Source organism: Prionailurus viverrinus, chromosome C1 (assembly GCF_022837055.1).
Source record: "Prionailurus viverrinus isolate Anna chromosome C1, UM_Priviv_1.0, whole genome shotgun sequence".
Lineage (NCBI taxonomy): Eukaryota > Metazoa > Chordata > Mammalia > Carnivora > Felidae > Prionailurus > Prionailurus viverrinus.
This window is the reverse complement of record NC_062568.1, coordinates 116,434,806-116,456,656: the sequence shown is the minus strand read 5'-3', so window position 1 is coordinate 116,456,656 and position 21,851 is coordinate 116,434,806. Positions and strand designations below refer to the sequence as shown.

At 36.8% G+C, this 21,851-nt stretch overlaps 1 protein-coding gene and 1 pseudogene across 3 annotated transcripts in view; one reads left to right on the top strand and one right to left on the bottom strand.

Annotated features, from left to right (window-relative positions):
• Nucleotides 1–21,851, bottom strand: part of TRIM33 (tripartite motif containing 33) — a 130,357-nt gene that overhangs the window by 15,753 nt on the left and 92,753 nt on the right. For all 3 annotated transcript variants that reach the window (XM_047872717.1, XM_047872714.1, XM_047872716.1), the window contains exons 5-12: nt 21,028–21,144; nt 18,293–18,407; nt 15,864–16,010; nt 15,304–15,421; nt 13,638–13,912; nt 12,855–13,019; nt 8,497–8,697; nt 1,708–1,840 (exon numbers count right to left, since the gene is read on the bottom strand). In XM_047872717.1, coding sequence (XP_047728673.1) covers nt 1,708–1,840; nt 8,497–8,697; nt 12,855–13,019; nt 13,638–13,912; nt 15,304–15,421; nt 15,864–16,010; nt 18,293–18,407; nt 21,028–21,144 — 1,271 coding nt within the window. The remainder of the gene's footprint in view (nt 1–1,707; nt 1,841–8,496; nt 8,698–12,854; nt 13,020–13,637; nt 13,913–15,303; nt 15,422–15,863; nt 16,011–18,292; nt 18,408–21,027; nt 21,145–21,851) is intronic.
• Nucleotides 3,343–7,251, top strand: LOC125172780 (cyclin-dependent kinases regulatory subunit 2-like; annotated as a pseudogene).

Below are 21,851 nucleotides of genomic sequence, written 5' to 3'. Positions count from 1 at the left end.
CATGACAAACAGGGTTAATAAAACAACTGGGATTTTGGAAGAGATCTGTACCCTCATAGACTTGATTAGTCACAACGTGAACAGTTTCCAATAAATTTAAGTTTTTATTTTAAAATTGCAATTTGAAAATTCATTTGCCTTTCCTCAATCCTTGTTTTGTTTTTTAATTTCCATTTTTCATTATCTTACAAGTTTTAAATTGAGGATGAAACCAAAGAACTCTCCAACTGACCATCTGTATCATAAAATATAAGACATGGCAAGTAACTGCATCTACAAATCCATCAGAGGACGTGAATACAGTTCTGAACAGTGTATGTTACAGGTATATACTGCTTTAGTTGAAAACTACCAACAGAATTTGAAGAAAAATAAATACAGCAATCAGGGAAAAAAATATGATATGATACTATGATGGTTAGTTTTATGTCAACTTGGCTAGAATATAACTACCCAGTTGTTTGACCCAACACCAGTCTAGATGTTGCTGTAAAGGTGTTTTTAGATGTGATTAACATTTTAATCAGTAGATTCTGTCTCAGCAAATCAACCTCCACAATTTGGATGGGTCTCATACTATCACTGGAAGAACTAAGAGAAAAGACTAGGGTACCCAGAGGAAGAAGGAATTTTGCCTCCAAACTCTAGACTGTAACATCAACTTTCCCTTGGGTCTCCAGCCTGCCAACCTGTCCAATGGCTTGCCAGTCCTTACAGTCATGTGAGCCAATTCCTTAAAATCTCCCTCTACATACACATACATACACACACACACACACACACACACACACACACACACACACACACCCCTCTCTTATTGGTTCTGTTTTCCTGGAAAATCCTAATACATACACAGCTGACCCTTAAAACAATGTGAGAGTTATAGGCATTGACACCGCCCCCCCACCCAGTGCAGTTAAAAATTGCATATAACTTTTGACTCCCTAAAAACTTAACTACTAACAGCCTACTATTGACCAGAAGCCTTACCAATAACATAAACAGTCAACATGTATTTTGCGTGTTACATATATTATATTCTGTTTTCTTACAATAAAGTAAGCTAGAGAAAAGATGTTATCAAGAAAATCATAAGGGGGAGCGCCTGGGTGGCTCAGTCGGTTAAGTGTCCGACTCAGGTCATGATCTCATGGTTCATGGGTTCGAGCCCCATGTTGGGCTCTGTGCTGACAGCTCAGAGCCTGGAGCCTGCTTCGGATTCTGTGTCTCCCTCTCTCTCTGTTCCTCCCCTGCTCTCACTCTCTCACTCTCTCAAAAATAAATAAAGATTAGGGGCGCCTGGGTGGCGCAGTCGGTTAAGCGTCCGACTTCAGCCAGGTCACGATCTCGCGGTCCGTGAGTTCGAGCCCCACGTCGGGCTCTGGGCTGATGGCTCGGAGCCTGGAGCCTGTTTCCGATTCTGTGTCTCCCTCTCTCTCTGCCCCTCCCCCGTTCATGCTCTGTCTCTCTCTGTCCCAAAAATAAATAAACGTTGAAAAAAAAAAATTTTTTTTAAATAAATAAATAAAGATTAAAGAAAAAAAAATCATAAGGAAGAGAAAATACATTTATAGTACTGCATTCACTGAAAAAACTCCACATATTAAGTGGACCCGTGCAGTTCAAACTTGTTTTCAAAGTTCAACTATAATGACAGATAGCTTTTTACAGTGTTAAAGAAATGAGGCAGGGCCTCTGATGGCTTACCTGATGATCCTGGAGACAGGGCAGAAGGTCCTGGGGAGGGATTCATGGTGCTTGTAGGCTGCGGGGGTAGGTGACTGCCTGAGATGTATCTACTTAGTAGATTATCTAAACTACTTGAACCAGCATCTTCCAACTAAAGAAAAAGAATGAAATGAGAAATTTGCTTTGATTAAAGCAGAGGAGAAACTATTAATTTCATTAGTATAATCCTTTATGTTCACAATTTACTAACAAATTATTGTATCAAACTTGGCGTAATTGTTGTTTCCTTGTTGCTTCTCCTGAGGACCCACAATGGTTTAAAGTTTGTGTGAACAAAGCTATAATTAGTATTATTCAACAAGTACCCGGCAGCTCAAGAGAGAACACAATAATCTACTAAGTCCTTATGTTCTACTATGAAAATAGCTCTGATCATCTGACTCTTCTGCTTTTTCTCAAAGTTGACAAAGAACTCTATCAGTATTCTTGTCCCGTCTTCCTCTCTTTATTTCAACATTCATAGTCCTGCTGGAATCACTCACCTGAATAGAAATTTAATCAAGTCAATACCTAATTTTAAAGTTTTAAAAATATTTTAGACTCAAAAGAAAACCCTTAGCCTGGGGCATAAAGCCCCTTATTACACCAAAAAAGGGGGCAGTCCACAGGAGAACTGAGCCCTTTTCTCACTCAGACAAGACAGCAGGTTAAAGCCAGATGACTGGACAACTTACACATCAATTTCCTCTCTTTAAAACCTCCCAACTATACTGAAGAACTGTGATGACAAAATAGAAATTATTTACATAAGAAACAGTAAATACTATTTAACTATGAAAACTACCTTAAGAAAAACTGTATACTATGCCATAAGAGGTGGTCAAACTATTCTTAAATAACTGCCAATCTTCTTGCTTTTTTGGTCTACTTGTGCCCACACTTGCCCCTTTTAATCTCTCCCACTGGAGGCAAGATACCTTTTATGCAAATGTTCAGAAAACTGAACACATACATTTACTTCTTGCTCTCCTTTCTTCTCAAAATTGTACTGATTTTCACGGTGACAGGAAAGGATGTCAACGACATAGAAACTTTGAAGAAAATTATAGAAATAAAACAAAGTAGAACTGGATTGACAGAAAAACCAAATAAGCATTTCCCAACATATCACAGGCAAGGGAGGATTCCTAAAAAGTACACACCTTTCTCGCTAAAGCGAGAAACATAAAGGGTGATCGCAAGCAGAGGGCTCACTGGGGGCGCCACTAGTGGTATTAGGAGTTGTAACTGCCCAGTGGTCACGGCTGCTGGCCAAGGATTCACTTGTAAGTCATACCTGCAGGAGAATATTTAGCTGCAACTAGTTAAGTGGAGTATTTTGGACGAGGGGGGAGCTCCTAATATGGGCCACAGATGGAAAGTGAACAATGTCACACCTGAACATAATGGAGGGGGTGGGGGATGATTCAAAACAGATATGAAAGTCTCAGGTTACCTATAACCTTTACTCCCACTCCTTCTATACTCACCCACCTGTAATTTATACTTCTGGCAAGACAGGCCTAAGGCTAGAAGAGTGTACAGATTAGGAAGAGGCAAACTGGAAGTACATAAAATGACGTCTATGACGTCACTACAGCCCCCAACAGGGAAATGCTAGTTGAAGCATTCACCCCCGGGTTTCAGGCGACATACATTAATAAAGTTGTAAGTATGGAAAAACATTAATTCATCTATTCATTAAATCAATGGTTTTTGAGTATCCTTGAATAACTGCATGGAACATGTGCTATATAAATAACTTCCATGAATTAAAAGGGAAAAGACAGGAGGCGCCTGGGTGGCTCAGTTGGTTAGGCGACTGACTTCGGCTCAGGTCATGATCTCACAGTTCGTGAGTTCGAGCCCCAAGTCGGGCTGTGTGCTGATAGCTCAGAGCCTGGAGCCTGCTTCGGATTCTGTGTCTCCCTCTCTCTCTGCCCCTCCCCCGCTCGAGCTCTGTCTCTCCCTCTCTCTCACAAAAAAAAACATTAAAAAGAAATTTTTTAACAAAAGAAATTAAAAAAAAAAAAAGGAAAAAGGCAATCCAAAGAAGAAATACAAATTATCAGTGAACCACAACTAAGCACACAAATAAAAGAAACATAAATGAAATCAACAGTGCCTTTTTACCTTTTTATCTTTTTATCTTTACCTTTTTACCTTTTTTATCTTTACCTTTTTACCTTTTTATCAGATTGGTAAAAATGGGAAGAAAAGATGGATTCATTTAGTCAGTGCTAGCAGCACAGTACAGAAATGGATAGTCAGTAACATTTAAGTTTACATATGAATATCAGAAATACAGTTTTCCCAAGACTTCATAATATCCAATATAGTTCCCAGATAGTTACTAAGTACACCAAATATGAAAAATTATAAAGAATTTAATAAATCATGAGATTATACCATTAATTATATGCTATTCTAAACAGAATCTAATATTCATTTATGTACTCAAAAAGTATTCAGGTTCATCATGTATTATCACCTGAAAGTCTAAATTACAAATATGCACTATCAATATGCTGGAGATGGACAGCAGAGCAAAATAAAATATAATTCAGGTTGAAAGAATTCTATTTAGATCAACTTCTACTCCATACTGAATGGCTATCATGACTACTATTAACATATATCCACAAATTACTCTGAATTCACTGCTGATTTACACTGCACAGTTAATACTACTGATTTACACTGCATAGTTATCTACTTCCCGTGTAGTCTCCCCTAGGTTTCTTCTTACTATACCATGGAAACTACAGGATAGGAGAGAAAGTAAGGGATAATAAGCTCCCTTCAAGAGATGACAGGTTTCCTTTTTCTTTCTACACTTGGTTCATACGGTTACCTACTTCTTATTTGTGTTTTTGTGGTAACCACCTCTAATTACTTTTAAAAGTAGGTGACAAGGACACCTGGGTAGCTCAGTTAAGCGTCTGACTCTTGATTTGGGGTCAGGTCATGATCTCATGGTTTGTGAGATGGGCCCCACATCAGGCTTTGTGGTGACAGTGCACAACCTCCTTGGGATTCTCTCTCTCTTCTCTCTCTGACCCTATTCCCACGTGTGCACACATGCTCTCTCTTTCTCAAAAATAAACATTTTTTTTTAAAGTTAAAAAAAAAATGTGACAGTAACAAGTGTTGGCAAGAATGTGTAAAACCTGAAGTCTTCACGCACTGTTGGATGGGAACATAAAATGATGCATCCATTGTAGAAAATAGTTGGGCAGTTCCTCAATAACTTACACACAGAATATAGGACACTGCAATTCCACTACTAGAAATTTACGATAGAGAACCAATCACCCATATTCACACAAAAACTTGTACAAATATTTCTATAGCTATATTATTTCTACTACCACAAAGTGGACAACCTAATGTCCATCAACTGAAGAACCCATGAACAAATGTGGACTATCCATACAATGGAATACTCAGCCATAAATAGGAATTAAGTACTGATAAATGCTACAACATGGATGGACCTGGAAAACATGCTAAATGAAAGCAGCCCAACAGAAAAGGCCATATATTGTAGAACTGCACTCATACAAAATGTCTAGAATAGGCAAATCCATAGAAACAGAAAGCAAATTAGTGGTTTCCAGGGACTGGATAAGAGGGAAATGGAGAGTGATTGCCAACGGATAGTATCTTTTGGTGTGATAAAAATGTCCTGCAAGTAGGGGTGATGGTTCACAATCTTGTGCATATACTAAAAATTACTGTCCTGTACATTTTTAAAAACTGGATTTTCTTGTATGTGAATTGTATCTCAATTTTAAAAAGTAGGTGATGAGAGACGCCTGGGTGGCTCAGTCAGTTAAGCGTCTGACTTTGCCTCAGATCATGATCTTGCAGTTCATGGGTTCGAGCCCCACAACGGACTCTGTGCTGACAGCTCCGAGCCTGAAGCCTGCTTAGGACTCTGTGTGCCCTTTCTCTCTGCTCCTACCCTACCCCACTCATGCTCTGTTCTCTCGCTCTCAAAAATAAACAAACATAGGGGTGCCTGGGTGGCTCAGTCGGTTAAGTGTCCGACTTCGGCTCAGGTCATGATCCTGCAGTTCGTGAGTTCAAGCCCCGCATCAGGCCCTGTGCTGACAGTGGATCCCACTTCAGATTCTGTATCTCCCTTTCTCTCTGTTCCTCCCCCACTCACACTCTGTCTCACTCTCAAAAATAAAGAATAAAAAAATTAAAATAAGCACTAAAAAAATAAAAATTAAAAATAAATGAATAAATAAAAATAAAAAGTAGGTGATGAAAAGGAAAGTCTAATATGATGCCAAGCTTTTCAAAGCTGTGGAACATCTACACTTCCTCCATCTGGTCTCTGTCAGAAAGCACCAAACCAAGATCAGAATAGCCTTAGCAAACTATGGTAAGTAAGACATTGGCAAACTTCCTCTTCCTCTTCAAAGTTTAAGACCTGGAACCAAGTCTTATTAATCTTTTTATTCTAAATCCCCAAGGACTTTAGCATACGCTAAGTGTTTAGCTTAATGATTCTTTTAACACTGCACATACCTCTCTCTGGTTGCCCAAAGCCTCTCAGTACTATACCTTTCCAGGCCTACAATCACAAACTATCTCCCTACTATCTCTCTATGGAGAGCAGGGAGAGAACCAGCCTTATAATTAGGAGCGTGAGCTTTGAATTAAAACTTTTCCATGTAGTAGTCACTAATCCCTCTTACTGTCATCCATAAAATAGGAGTGCCATTATGACAAGAGGACTTCACATATTAAACTGACAATACTGCTTGTGAAAGTGCTTTGTAAACTCTAAGTTTATGACTCAGAAATTTTACTTTTTTGCAGACACATTCCCAAATTTCCCATTCTGTATCGTCCAGTCCTCTCAGCACCAATACAACCAACATTCACTCAGCCAAAAAAGACCTCTCCTAATATTTGGGAAGCAGTAAGATTAAGAGAATTCACAATGTGTTAGTGATTGTGAAACAATTTGAAGTTAAAGAAACATCCTTTAAAACTCTTATAAAATCCATAAAACCCATAAAAATATTAAAATGCAATCAAGGGTCTTAGTATCTTAGTAATTACACTGTTCCTTGCTCCCATGGTAACACTTGACTCTGAGTAACTTGCACAATGCAGGAGAGGACGACTCAGTATATATAACCTTCAAAGGTTACACAGAATGTATAAATAAAATGTTTTTGTCAAGTCGTTGCCTTGGCTTAATGAGGACATGCAGTCTGCTGAGCCCACTCTTGGTGCCTCATTGCTCCCACCCACCCTCAGGAAGCCCACAAGCAGATCTATCAACTTGAACAAGTATTTCAACAAGCACTACGAGTACCAGCGTTTCATGTTACCCAGAGAACTTTCCTAACCAGTATCTAAAACCCATCTGATGTCTGAAGACCAGTGGAGGAGACCTGGTGTCCAACAGAGTCCAGGCTGGGTTCATCACATGATTCATGAGTCAGAATCACATATTCGTCTCTTAAATAACCTCTTCCAAAATATCAACAAAAATGAAGTATATCTGGGGATCATTAATTACACCTTTTTCAAATTTAATGTATACATATGTGAGGTAGTATTCAGTGAGTACTTGAAAATGTACAAATCATTCATCCATAATGGTGCATGAGCTGTATTCTTCACTACAACAGAGCTCAGTTAAGTGCAACTGTAAGTAAGTTATTATATAATGGTTCTTTTTTTTTTTTTTTTTAAAGTAATCTCTACAACCAATGTGGGGCTTAAACTAACAACTCCAAGATCAAAGAGTTGCATGCTTGGGGCACCTGGGTGGCTCAGTAGTCGGTTAAGCATCCCGAACCCTGGTTTTGGTTCAGGCCATGATCTCACGGCTCATGAGTATGAGCCCCAAGTCGGGCTCTGTGCTGACCGTGCGGAGCCTGCTTGGGATTCTCCCTGCACCTCCCCTGCTCGCTCACGCGCGCTCTCTCTCTCAATAAATAAACAAACAAACAAACGAACAAACAAATAAATATTATTTAAAGGAAAAAAAGAGTTGCATGCTCCACTGACTGAGCCAGCCAGGCGCAGGCGCCTCTCTAAGGTGTTTAAGATAAAATCTCTTCTAATCTGTTTTCCCTTTAATATAAGTGGCTGTTTGCCTTTGTTGCCTCTGTTAAATAAAGCTTGTACGTTGCACTAAAAAAGTTTTTTTAATAAAAGGCTTTTAATTCAAATGAATTAATGAAATTTCATAAGGCACTGAAAGATATGTTTCTTCAGGAAAATATTACAGGGGAAAGGGACAGATGCCTCAGAGGCCCTTCTACTCTTCACCATCACTGCCTCTCTCAGGATGCCTCCTGCTCCTCTCCACAAGTGCTTGATACCTAGGCCTTGCAAACACTTTCTTTCTCAGTCCACCCTGTTTGCACAAGGGGTACCTCATCCCTTTTGGACCAAACAGAAGAATGGCAAAGATGTGACCACATTTGGGGTCCTGGTGTCCTCTCTGGATCCAAGCTCACAGCAGGAGTGCTTTGTCTAACATAAGGTTTGTCCATTGGCAGGTGGCAGAAAGATTAACAAAACTGATATCTTAGAACTTTAAAATATTGAGGCATGCTAGTTTCAGCACACATAATTTTTATTATCTTTTTTTACCACACATAACTTCAAAATCAAATATTTAATACTCTACTCTTTGGAAATTTCAAAAAATTGTTGTTCCTAAATTTAAAAGAAAGAATGCTTCCTAATTAACAGCTTTTAAATCTGTCATTCAACTTAAATACAAACCTGTATGGGTGGAATATCTGGCAGCGATGGAAGGTTTTCAGGATTGGTAACTGAGGGAATTAGCTCTATTGCTGTAACAGACGGGCTGGTGGGACCTCGATTTGCATTTGCCATCGTAGCTGTAGTAGGGCTGGTTGGATTGATTGTAGTGTTGTGCACCGACACAACAGGAAAGGGTCCAGCATGCCCTGGGTTTGAGTGCTGTTAGGAAAAAAAGATGTTATCATTACTTGATCTGCCAGGATATCCTAATGTGAACTACACCTTCACAAGAAGTTTTAGTTTAGGAAGGATACACAAGTGCTTGATACCTGTGACTAAGAACAAAGAAGCAAGCCTTATCTTACAATAGCCAAGTCACAGAAGCAACCTAAGTGTCCATACATTGATGAATGAACAAAGAAGTTGTATGTATGTGTGTATCTAAAATGTGTATTGTGTGTCTAGAATGCAGTATTATTCAGCCATAAAAAATGAGACAATTCTGTCATTTGCCACAGCACGGATGGACCTTGAAGGTATTATACTAAGTGAAATAAGACAGAGAAAAACGAACACTGTATGATCTCATTTATATGTGGAATCTTAAAAACAAATTCATATAAAATGAGTTCAGACTTGTGGTTTCTAGAGGTGGAGGGTGGAAGAAGAGGGAATGCCAGGTGGTCAAAAGGCAAAAGGTACAAACTTCCAGTTATAAGATAACAAGTAACAGGGATGTAACATACAGTATGACCATAGTTTTAAATATACAGAAGTAAATCCTAATTCTGTATCTCCATCTCTCTGCCCCTCCCCTGCTCGACTGTGTGTGTCTCTCTCTCTCAAAAATAAACATTAAAAAAAAAAGTAAATCCTAAGAGTTCTTATTACAAGGAGTAAAAGAATTTTCTTCCTTTCTTTTCTTTTGTATCTACATAACATCATGGATATCAGCAGAACCTACTGTAATCATTTCACAATCTATGTAAACCAACCATTATGCTGTAAGCCTAAAATTTATCGTGATGTACATCAATTATTAATAAAACTGGGGGAAAAAGCCTTCTCCAACTTATACAAAAAAAGTAACAATAACTCAAACTTAGCCTTTTTGTTTTCCTACTCATTTTTGTGTGCTTTTTAGGAAAAGCAGATTTGCCATTATGTTCAACCTGCCAGCCTGGTGACATGGCATTATTACAAACAAAGATGTACATAAATAGATGATCTAGAAGCCCCCAAAGTTTTTAAACATCAGGCTAGGAAAGTCACTGTTCTATTTATATTCCTCTTTGACTCTTCCGTCTTTTTAAAAATAAAAACAATTGGATAGTTGTCTATTATATAACTGATACGGTAGAAAAAAATGAATGTACAAAAGGAAATATGACATCAATTCCTGATTGTAATAATCTATGACTCTAGGCAAATCACATAATATCAGTAATTTAGAAATGTGAGTAACACCTCACCTGTCTCATTGTAAGCGACTGTTAGGATCATTTAAGATAAATATAGATGAAAATCCTTGGGAAACAAATTATACATACACAAATAAATAATTAGAAATTTTAAACACTGAAAATTCTAACATTCACTTATTTCTGTAGGGGCCTTAAAGTCTGATGATTCTGCAGCTTCTGCACTCTTCCAAAGGGTGTAGCTGCTCCCTGGTAATATTTGTGGGCTTTCAGGTACATGGCTATGTGAACACTTTTATGGAAACTAATGTCCAGATCTTCAACCTTCATATGTACTTTTTTCTACAGAAAACCCAATTTCCCTAGGAATGTGCCAGTCTACAGGTTCTCTTCTCCTTCTATAATTGCCCTTCTCCCTCTCCCCTAAAACAGCACACCTCTGACCCATTTCAAATCCTATCTAACACACTACCCTGGGGCAGAAAATACTCTGAGACAAGCAAAGATACAAGTGTTCAGCTGATGACAAAGTGCCCACCTGAGTTAATAAATCTCTGAGTGGGTTCTGATATAAGATGATCAACAACAACAAAAGACATGAAGAAACTGTCAACTGATAAAAAGATGCATAAAGTAGTATTCATAGCTCATTCTAAGTTTTAGTTTATAATCTGCAAAAGTTCAAACAATTCAGGAAAATGAAAAAATTACTTTAATTCCCAGATACATGTTTTTGTAAACAGGTTCCCAAGCATCGTAAGAAAACAGAAACAAGAAAAAACAGTAATAAAAACTGATGTTGAATTCTAACTCTAACAAGTAACATACACAAATATATATAAGGCGCCTGGATGGCTCAGTCAGTTAAGCACCTAACTCTTGATTTTGGTTCAGCTCAGGTCATGATCTCGCAGCTCATGGGATTGAGCCCCACATTGGGCTCTGTGCTGACAGCATGGAGTCTGCCTGGGATTCTCTCTCTCCCTCTCTCTCTGCCCCTCTCCTGCTGGCACTGTCTCTCTCTCTCTCTCAAAAATTAAATAAACATTAAAATAAATACACACACACACACACACACACACACAAATGAACAGGAAAAAGGAAAAGGCTCCATCTGTCTCATAAAGAAATGTGTACCCAGAAGAATTTTATTTTTTATGTTTCCTAATATTCTTAAACCATATAAGTATATTTATGTACAATTGTACAGAAATTACTATAATGAAAATTTGGTCCAAAATAATATTTTTTTTTCAACCTTTTTTTTTTTTTTTTTTTTTTTTTTTTAATTTTTGGGACAGAGAGAGACAGAGCATGAACGGGGGAGGGGCAGAGAGAGAGGGAGACACAGAATCGGAAACAGGCTCCAGGCTCCGAGCCATCAGCCCAGAGCCCGACGCGGGGCTCGAACTCCCGGACCGCGAGATCGTGACCTGGCTGAAGTCGGATGCTCAACCGACTGCGCCACCCAGGCGCCCCAATATTTTTAAGCTTAATAATAGTTTTACTGTCACTGGAAATACAAGAATTTTTAAATTAAGATAGACATTTTTCCCACAGAAAACTGCAACTGACTGATCTAGATACCTATCAAACGTAAGTATATAAAGATAAAATTCTATAGACGAAGTAGAAGAGAAATTCAGGTCCAAGCATAAAAGAGACAATAAAGTTTGGACTTTCAAAAAAGAGCTTGCTATAGTATTTGGGATTCCACTGGATTAGTTTAAGAATGATGAAACGGTTTGATTTTATAATGTCAGTAATTACAATATGCCAGAAAATATGTCCTTGGCAATCATTGAAACTTAAATTTATAATAGAACCTTTATTGTTTTAATTTTTAATGTTTTATTTATTTTTGAGACAGAGTACAAGCAGGGAAGGGGCAGAGAGAGAGGGAGACACAGAATCCAAAGCAGGCTCCAGGCTGTGAGCTGTCAGCACAGAGCCTGAAGTGGGGCTCGAACTCACGAACCATGAGATCGTGACCTGAGCTAAAGTCGGACACTTAATCAACTGAGCCACATAGGTGCCCCTATAATAGAACTTTTAAATGTCAGTCTTAAATGTGAGGGAGTGCCTATTTTTCAAACGTCTTTCCAAAGGTACTTGCATATAAAAGTTGAAGAACCACTGCACTGGGACTATTTATCCAAGTTTAGTATGCAGACTGATCTGAGAGTTAGTAAAAGTTCACTATTTCTGAGTACTCTCCTCCTAGAAATTTGGACTCAATGGCTATGGTTCAGAATCTATTTTTGACAAGGACCTCATACTCATTCTGAGGGTTATTAAAGCATGCTTTGAAAAATATCACTGTAACAGTTCCACAATGAACTTTATTATTTTATAACTAGAGATCATATGTAAAAGTAGCCTGATTTTATAGTCCTAACTCCTATTCAAATATAACCTACTATTCAGGCAAAAATCAGAAAACATGTTTTAAAATACACTTATTTTTCATAGCAGGCATTATCTATATCCTAAAAAGAAAAACAAACAGAGAGAAGCTATACCCAAATAAATAAATTACATATAGCACAGCTCTACTGTTTTCAAAGTCCTTTTTACAGATCAAGTTCACAACACCACATGAAAAGAACAGAGAAACAATTTCAGGAAACTAAGGTTCTAATCTTGACTTTACCGTTACCTCTTGTAATTGTGGATAAATAAAAAGCTCCTTTGTTTTTTACTTCTGTAAAATGAATTGGCTGGACGAGACCAGAGGTTCTTAGCCCATAGTATATAATGGGTTTAATGCCATTAAAGAAGCTGTTAAAATTGAATTCATGTGTATGTGTAATTTGGGGGAACAAGAAGATACACAGCATTAATCAAATTTTCAAAGGTATCAATGGCCAACCCCGAGCCCCCACCTGCTTAAGAAAAACTATGTCTTTTAATTTTAAAATTGTATGATTCTTACAAATGTAACTCTAGGCATACTTGTCTTTGGAGGTGTGGCTGCATCATGGAATACTGAGGGCCACTGTGCCTGGGTATCCCTGGTATCCGGGCGGCGTTCTGGGCCAATCTCATCTGATGGGCTTGGAAAGCTCCACAGTTCATGTTGCTTCTTTGCATTGTTTGCACACTGATCAATCTTGGAGGCTACAAAAGGTAGAAATTGCATTTGCTTAATAATATTTTTTATAAATTTATCTTTCAGTGATAAAATGTTATGGTAAAAATCGACAGGACAGAATGGTATAAAGTATAAAGCGTAAGTCATTCTCCCCAACTCTAGCCCCAATCCCTTCTGCTGTGTGTGTGTGTGTGTGTGTGTGTGTAAAGCCTATCAACATTAACTTATCCAAACCTGGACTAGTGGTTTTGATTTGGATGGGGGAGGGGAGATCAAGAGATACACGGATGGGAATAGTTTGAATAAATGCCCAAGGAATGTATCTGATCTTAGGTAAAAAATATCTGGCTTTCTGGCCCCAAATCACACGTGGAAAACAAAAAATACCTGGAATGGAGGGATAAAAACTTTTGCTCTTCCATAGTACCATGAGTTAGTTTCATATCCCATGTTAAATAGTTCTTTAATGCCCTTTGTCACATCTCCCCCAGGCCCCTGCCAAACCCAGAGCAAATATTTAAACTCTGACCTTTGAGCTTTGTCTCTGCTAGTCACTTTGAAATGTGCAATTCATCCCAATAGGACGGAGTGCAGTCTTGAGGCTTTCATCATTTTTATCAATCGTGCCATGCTCTAATACTCACCTGTTGCTGTAACATCTGTGGGGCTGCTTGTCGAGGGTGCTGCTGTGTCGTGGTCGTTGCTGTGGATACGGGTGCAGGCGGCTGCTGCATCCTCATCTGTTGTAACTGCTGATGTTTCTGTGCATATACTTGCTGTTGCATGTGCTGGAGTCGAAGCTGCGCTAAGTTAATCTGTCCAGGGGTTTTACTAATGTGGTTTGTCCCTGGAGGAACTTGCCCAACTACAACATTAGGAGTATAACCAGGAGCTGGTTTACTCTCAATTACTAGATTACCTGAAGGATTTAAAAAATGAGAATAATTTGCATATAAACGATTAAATCATCCACTTTTGATTGCCACTATTTTTTCCTCTTTCCTTTCACAACTATCAGCACTCAAAGCTTCTGACAGGACAGCAGAGGTGGGCGATAGGTTTAAAGATGATGAAGATCAGAAACATAGTCCAAAGCCAAATAATTGACTTTTGATTATTCAGAATAATGTATTGTGTATTATTCTATATTTACACAAATGTACAGAAAATTAAAGATCTGAAACAGATGTTATTGGAGGAGGCACATCTAATCAGTCAAAATCAATTCTCCTGGACAAGATTCAAGGATATCTAAGACTGCTAATGCTGATTCCATTTTCCTTTGAATTGCCATACTATTCAGGGCAGAGTACTACACTGCTACAAAACTGTCTTCCATGGAAACATGGAATGTTTTAGCCACTTACGTCCCTAGAAATGACAATTTTCCTTGGCTCTCACACAGCCCTTTATTTTCTAGGAATAGAAGGCAAATTTTAGGAAGGTTGGATGTAAGGCAGAGTTGGCAAACCTTTCCTTTAATGGGTCAGAGAGTTTAGGCTTTGCAGACCACATAAGATCTGCCATATATTCTTCTACTTTCATTTATTTTTACAAGCCTTTAAAATGTAAAAAACAAACTTAGCTACCATGCCACACAAAATACAGTTTGCCAATGCCTTCTCTAAGGCTATAGCCAAATTTTAATATACACAAAGATCACTTTTTTACAGAAATCCATTCACCTCTGCTTTTACCACTTCCAGTGGTGAGAACTTAACTACTTTCAAAGTGAGTTTCCTCAATCTGTAGACAGTTCTAACTGTTGGGAAGTTTTGGGTCTTTGTTTTAAATTGAGCTGTTTGTCTGTCTCTCTGTAACTTTCACCTATGGTCTGTAGGTCCACACCGTGGACAAGAGTGAAGCCCATTTCTCTTCTGTGTGGAAAAGCGCTACTCTTATCTTTCAAACATTCCTCAATGTGACTTTCACACACATCAGCATCCTGGAGGGCCTCCTCTAGTGGACAATTCGGTACAATTAATATACAAACTATTAGGGCATCTCATAAATTCTTCCAGAGAATGAAGCCCCATATGGTAAGTTTTTGACATAAAACAGTCATTACCAATTTTCAAATATGTGGGGGAAAAGTCAACAATAATACACATTTTTAAAATCTACACACAGGAGACGCTCAACATTCTTCAAAATGTCACGAACAGAGCACAAGTGAGTTTCCAATGAGGAACATATTTTCCAAGAAGTTTATGTTACAGTAAAGCTTTAAGGATCTAAAATCTGTTTTAGATTCTTTCTCCTTCTAATTTAGTGTTCCCAGTCACACTGAAAAAACTAATTAATTCTCACCTAAATTGACTACATTCTTTGCCCAGAAGGTGGGATCACAATGGAAACGGATTGCTCCATTAGCAGCAGGCACAGGATCACACCGTGCTTTCAAAATATGGCGCAACTGAAAAGTAATCTTGAAGGGAAAAAATTCACATTAGTCTTAAAAATTAAGTATTACCTGAGAAAACAAACATGGTAAAGACATAAAAAGCTCATGTAGCCCCACGATCTGAGATGAGACAGTTGTGTTTAAAAGACTACCTATATTAGCAATCAAGTGCACATTTCTGGCAGAAATGATTTATCATGTATCTTCAGGACAGTAAATACTGTATGAATCCATTTACATGAAATTCTAGAAAATAACAGAAATGAGATTAATGGTTGCTTAGGGTCAGGAGTAGAGGGGAACAAAGAAACTTTTGTGGGTGATGGAAATTTTCTGTATCTTAATGCAGTGGCGGTTACACTGGCAAAAATACAAAATCTAGACTTGAAACAGCTACAGTTCACTGAATGTAAGTCTTAATAAAATCAATGTAAAGACCTGTGGATAAACACACTATGTGTCTCACCAGTCGCTTGCTGTACAGTAGAGCTGTGCTGCTGCCACTCGCAATTGCCCAGTTTGTGAAGTTCATCACATGCTTCACCTGCCGGGAAAGGCCTGTGATGTCATTCTGCTGCTGTAATAACTTCATCTGTCTTTCTTTTGTAACATTCTGAAACAGAACAAGAGTTCAATGAAGAATTCTGTATGAAAAATCCAACTCATCGTTTCTGTTGCAAATGAACACAATACCTACGTTACTTTTTAAAATCGGGGTAAGTTAACAGGCATCTCATTATGTAATGAGCCTCTGATCAAAACAAAAGTTGGAAACTAAACTTAGGCAAACAAAGGCGGAACTAAAACTTAGTTCTCAAAGCTAACAAAGGGGCATTCCACATATAAAAATTGTTAGTTGATGTCTCCCTTTTCCTTCAGAAGATAAAACGTCTTTGTTAAAAATAGTATCTAGGGGCTCCTGGGTGGCTCAGTCAGCTAAGCGTCTGACTCTTGGTTTTGCCTCAGGTCATGATCTCAAAGTTTGTGAGTTTGAGCCCCCCATCCGGCTCCACGCTGACAGCCCAGGGCCTGCCTGGGATTCTCTCCCTCCTTCTCTGTCTTTTAAAATAAATAAATTTTAAAAAATAATAAATTAAAAAACAATAAATAAAAATAGTATCTATTAGGCTAATCCAATATACAGAATCTGTGGCATAATGAGCTGACCTTTAGAAATTTGATATAATCAACTCCACACTTTTAGGTCCAAAGAAAATTCTGTGTTACTAGTGCCACCTACTGGTATAGCAGGAGGCTAAAGTTAAAATCTCTTCCTTCAAATACCTTTAAAAGACAAAATGAGAAAGGTAAATTCTAAAGCTCTAAGAGTAGAGTTAAGGAACCTTTTGAAATAACAAAAGTTCTCAAAGAACAAGAGCATAAATAAGAATTGAAGGACCAATTTGAGGGCAAATGCTGCAAAGGAAAAATAAACTACCTGGGAACTAAAACTCCCGGAAGGGACAGGTGATATCTTATATGCTCTGACATTTGGCATGCCAAACAACCTATCTACTTTGCACTTGACCATTTTCTGAACACCTCAACTTGACTCATGGGGCAATTTTTCCCTAAGAAAACAAGTTGCCCATTTTATAATGCAAAACGATGGATAAAAGTATTCAACTGATAGAAGTTTGATTCACAAGTTTCCTGGAAATCATCCCTTCTACCAAGCATAGGAAAACCTTTATTTTACAAAGTTTAAGAACATATTACACTAGAAAACATCTATTCCTTAAATTCAGCATGTTAGGCGTGTGTGGCAGATTTATGATTCAGTATTTTTGTATATTTTAGCATTAAAAGGCATCTTTTCATTCAAAAGTTCTTGAAATGGTTTACGATTATTTTCGACCTACAGTTACAGTGTATTTGCAGTAAGTTAAAAGGTTATCAAAAGGTAATCAGAAATAGCTGCTGCTCAGTGTTCTCCACGTACAGTCTTTGAAAACAAAAATCTATTAGAGTTAAATGCATCAGCTGAATGTACAAGAGGAAAGAGACCTCCAACTTTAATGGTATGTGTGAGAGTACTTTTAATCTCACAATTGTGCCTCAATAAAAAGATGTATTTCAAAAGACAGAAATGCAGAAATAATACTGCCAACATAATTTCTTTCATTTATATGTAACTATGTGTCTAGTATTTCTACAATGATCTATGAGGGAACAGAACAGAAAACAATCTGTGGAAATGTTGAGGTTACAAGTAATAGAAATTTAAAAAATCAAATACATAGCTTAAATTGCTACTGATGATGCAGAAAACACAACCCCTTATCACCTGAACCTACTAAAGAGTACCAAATTTTGAGAACCAATGAACTGTGGTCAGTAGAGACAACTCTGTTTAAAACTTAATTTGGATTTCAAACTGACTGGATTCTTATCTGGAAATTTATATCTGCATATTAATCTTAAAAAATGCAATAAGTTTAAAGCTTATAAATTTCAAAATGAGCAGCATTTTTAGCAAAACTATGGAATATTTTTAAAATAAAGTAAAACACAAAGGACTCAAGCAGACCCCAATATACATTCACATGTAAAAGTTAAATTGAGGCCCTATATTCAGGGATGGGGGTGGGGGGGGGGGAGTAGTAGGTTGGCTTTGTCTTTGTTTATATCACATTTTAGTAATAATTCTTTAATTCTTAAGAGGACAACACTATCTCCTCATTTATACAGCTAAAATCAGTATTACTGAATTGGGCTGCAAATTAACTAACTTAGTAAAGCTCTATTTTCCAATAGAAAATGAAATGAAAAATGCTTTTAATTTGTCTTTATTTCCATACCCCCCAACCAATCTAAAAGACCTTTCAATAAACATTAAAAACAGCTAAAGAGCAAGAGAAGCAGTTGTTGTTTTATTTTGGTTTTGAACCATACCTCTAGCTGCTGTAAGAGAGATTTTCCTTTCTTATTAATTTCATTGATAAGGGTGAAAATGGCCACTTTAATTTCCTGTTCTACTCGTTTGTTAGTCTCATTTACTTCTTTTATCCTGAATAAGAGAAATGCATCATTAGGTTATCAACTTATCCTATGTCTCTGAATCATCAACTGTTACAGAAATTCATCCAACTGGGCACTTAAGCAAGTAATTAAAATGAAACCCTTGTCAAAATGTACAACTTATGTTTCGGTAGACCTGAGCACTCAGTTTGGTCTAAACAAGTTATTTATACAGACAAAGAATGGATTAAATATTTAGTAATTTTAAATTAAATTCATAAAGGTAGTTTATTAATCTAGATGGCAATCTCCTTTAGCTCCTGTGACATGAATGTGATATATAAACATCTGACATCAACAACTGCTATTTAGTGTCAAATCTGGCACACTGGATCTACTTAATGCTTTTCAAAAACAATGTGCAAAAGAACAATGTTGCAAACAGTAATTATCTGTTGAAACAGTAAGAATTAAGCTTAGAAGCATTTATTTTCACTTACAATTTAACCACTTAAAATGTGCCCCCTCCTTCCATAGGTTCTTCTCAAAATAATTTTCCTACTATATAGAATTAAGGGCATAAAACATTTTCAATCCAGTTTTAAAAGAGTTCGATGTTTTAGAATAGGAAGGTTTCAGCTGCAAAAATGAAATTGCTGATACCTATTTCATGGGTGGGGGAGAATCCTACCCATATAAATGTATAAAATGTTAACCAAAGAACGTAGCCTTCAACTTTTATACATTCTAACTTCTTCACAAACTATTACCCACACTTCCAACCTCTAAATTGTCTTTTCAAATTTGAGTAATAATAATATAATTTTCCCTCCTTTGTCTATACCTCAGTGCTTGTTTGGGCACTTATTTGAAAATTTTATTCAATTTTGTCCTTATTAATGTGATTGGAAAATGTCTTTTTAAAAATAAGAGTGCTGATTACTAATGATAATGTAGGATTCTAACTTAAAATGACTCCGCCAAATAGTGAAATCATTAAGCATGCTAAAAGTAGTGAACAGTTAGCCACTGTCAGACTCCCTTTGGTTTAAGCATGTCTACTACATGTTCAATTGTGAAGAAAGAAATCAATGTACATTAAAAAATGGAGATATAGGTCATTATGTGTCTAAAGGGAATGAAACACTGGAGATTTCAATACTTAAAAAAAAATCTGGAGATGAAATCATGAATTTCTCCAACCCTTTGCAATTTTATAACACATTAACTTCTTGTTCTACTTCTCTATACATAGATTCAGGAACATATATACAAAATATGTATAAAACATATGTACAAAAATATGGGACTGCCATATGAATCAAGTATCTTTTCTTTGAAAAGGACATCTTTCTGTAATTTATAAGACAGCTAGCTATCCTCTCCAATATCACCCACAACATATCAGCAGTATTACTAAAACATCCTGATATTTTCATAAGAATTAACCATCCATAATTAGTGCATGTAAAGTATATACAGTTCACCCTGAGCAAAGTGGAGGTTAGGAGCACCTATCCCCAGATAGTCAAAAATCCATGTATAACTTTTGACACCCCAAAAGCTTAGCTAATAACCTACTGTTGACCAGAAGGCTTACCAATAACATAAACAGCTGATCAACACATATTGTGTATGCTACATGCATTATACACTGTATCCTTACAATAAATAAAGCCAGCTAGAGAAGAAAAAATGTTATATTTATCGGGGGAAGGGGGGGAAATCTGCATATAAATAGACCCACACAGTTCAAACCCATGTTGTTCAAGAGTCAACTGCATTGTTACATATTACCTACAACCTTGGAGTACACTTTATTTTCTTTTGGTATCACTTTTTAAGATGAAAGTTCTGCCACCTTATAGTCTAATGTATAATGCGCTATTCATTCATCCATTTAATATTTTTAAGTATTGTCATTTTAAATAAAGTAATTAATTTTAATATTCTAGAAATACCAAAAGTCTCAATATTTGTGAAACTGTGAAAAATACTTACTAATCCTATTCATACCTCCAGGAATATACTGATTTTAATTATGCCAGCTCCAAGTGTTCATCTTTCTACCCCAAGAATCCTCATCTTGTTAATGTACTCACTTATGGAACTTATTCCAACTTGCCTTATCAATAAATTTAGTTTTTTGAGAAATTAACCTGAATAGAATTTTTAAATGCTGATGGGATTACTGATAAAAATAATAGCAATGGTCAAAATTTAAGAGTTTACTATGTGCCATAAAGTGTGCTATTACATACGAGTTATAATAATAATTCTGCGAGAAGTAGTGTCTTTAAAAATGCTTCTTTTACAGGAGACATTCTTCATACTCTCTCCTCTATACTATGTCAACCACACAGTTAAAAGTTTTGTAATTCAACTCTACATAGTAACTGCTTTTTCCATCGTTAACTAAGGCTTTACAAAGAATAGAGTTTTACTGATTAGAAAAGAGTTAAAGATGTATTTTAAGAGTATTCAAAATTTTGGTGAATTAAATCTTAATTAACACATATAATAATCCAAACTCAAACTTCTACATATATTTACCCTTCTAAAAATGTTTTCTATATATGCTTAATACAGAAGGGAAACAAATTTAAACTGGATCTAGTGTGTATAATAATTTTTAAAGTGAAATTATGGTTTTAAGGCAACACACTTACCTGTTCTGCACCTGAGTAGCTGCAAAATGAACATAATTCTTCTTCTCAAGAAGCTTAGCCAGTAGATTCTCAATTGCACCTTTCTGGTTTTGAAAAGCTTCTTCAAGAAACTGATACCTTAAAACAAAAACAAAACCACATTTAAAGCAGAATATTTACTACTGAAATTCTTAAAATAAAGAATTGCTACATGATTCAATCTTGAGACCATAACTTAAATTATCTGCATTCTATGCTGGCCTCACACACCCTACCATGAGCAACTTTTAACTACCAATCCCTTCCCTTCTGACCCATGCCTAAGAAGCTATTTATTGTAAGACCAAAAAAATTTACTTAAAAACTGTTCAAGTGCTCTTACATTAGAATTTTGATTCAGAATTACAGGGGCGCCTGGGTGGCACAGTCGGTTGGGCGTCCGACTTCAGCCAGGTCACCATCTCGCGGTCCGTGAGTTTGAGCCCCGCGTCGGGCTCTGGGCTGATGGCTCAGAGCCTGGAGCCTATTTCCGATTCTGTGTCTCCCTCTCTCTCTGCCCCTCCCCCATTCATGCTCTGTCTCTCTCTGCCCCAAAAATAATAAACGTTGAAAAAAAAAATTAAAAAAAAAAAAAAAGAATTACATTTTTTTTTTTCAAATTCAAATACTGGAGAAGCTTGTATACATTTTATATCATAAAATCTGTAACATTACAAAAAATACTTTCAAAGGTGGGAAAACTACCCATAGTTTTAACATCATAAAACCACTACTAACTACCACAGTTATATTCCTTAGTCTTTTTATTATGCATTTTATTTTTATTTATTTTTAATTTTTTAATA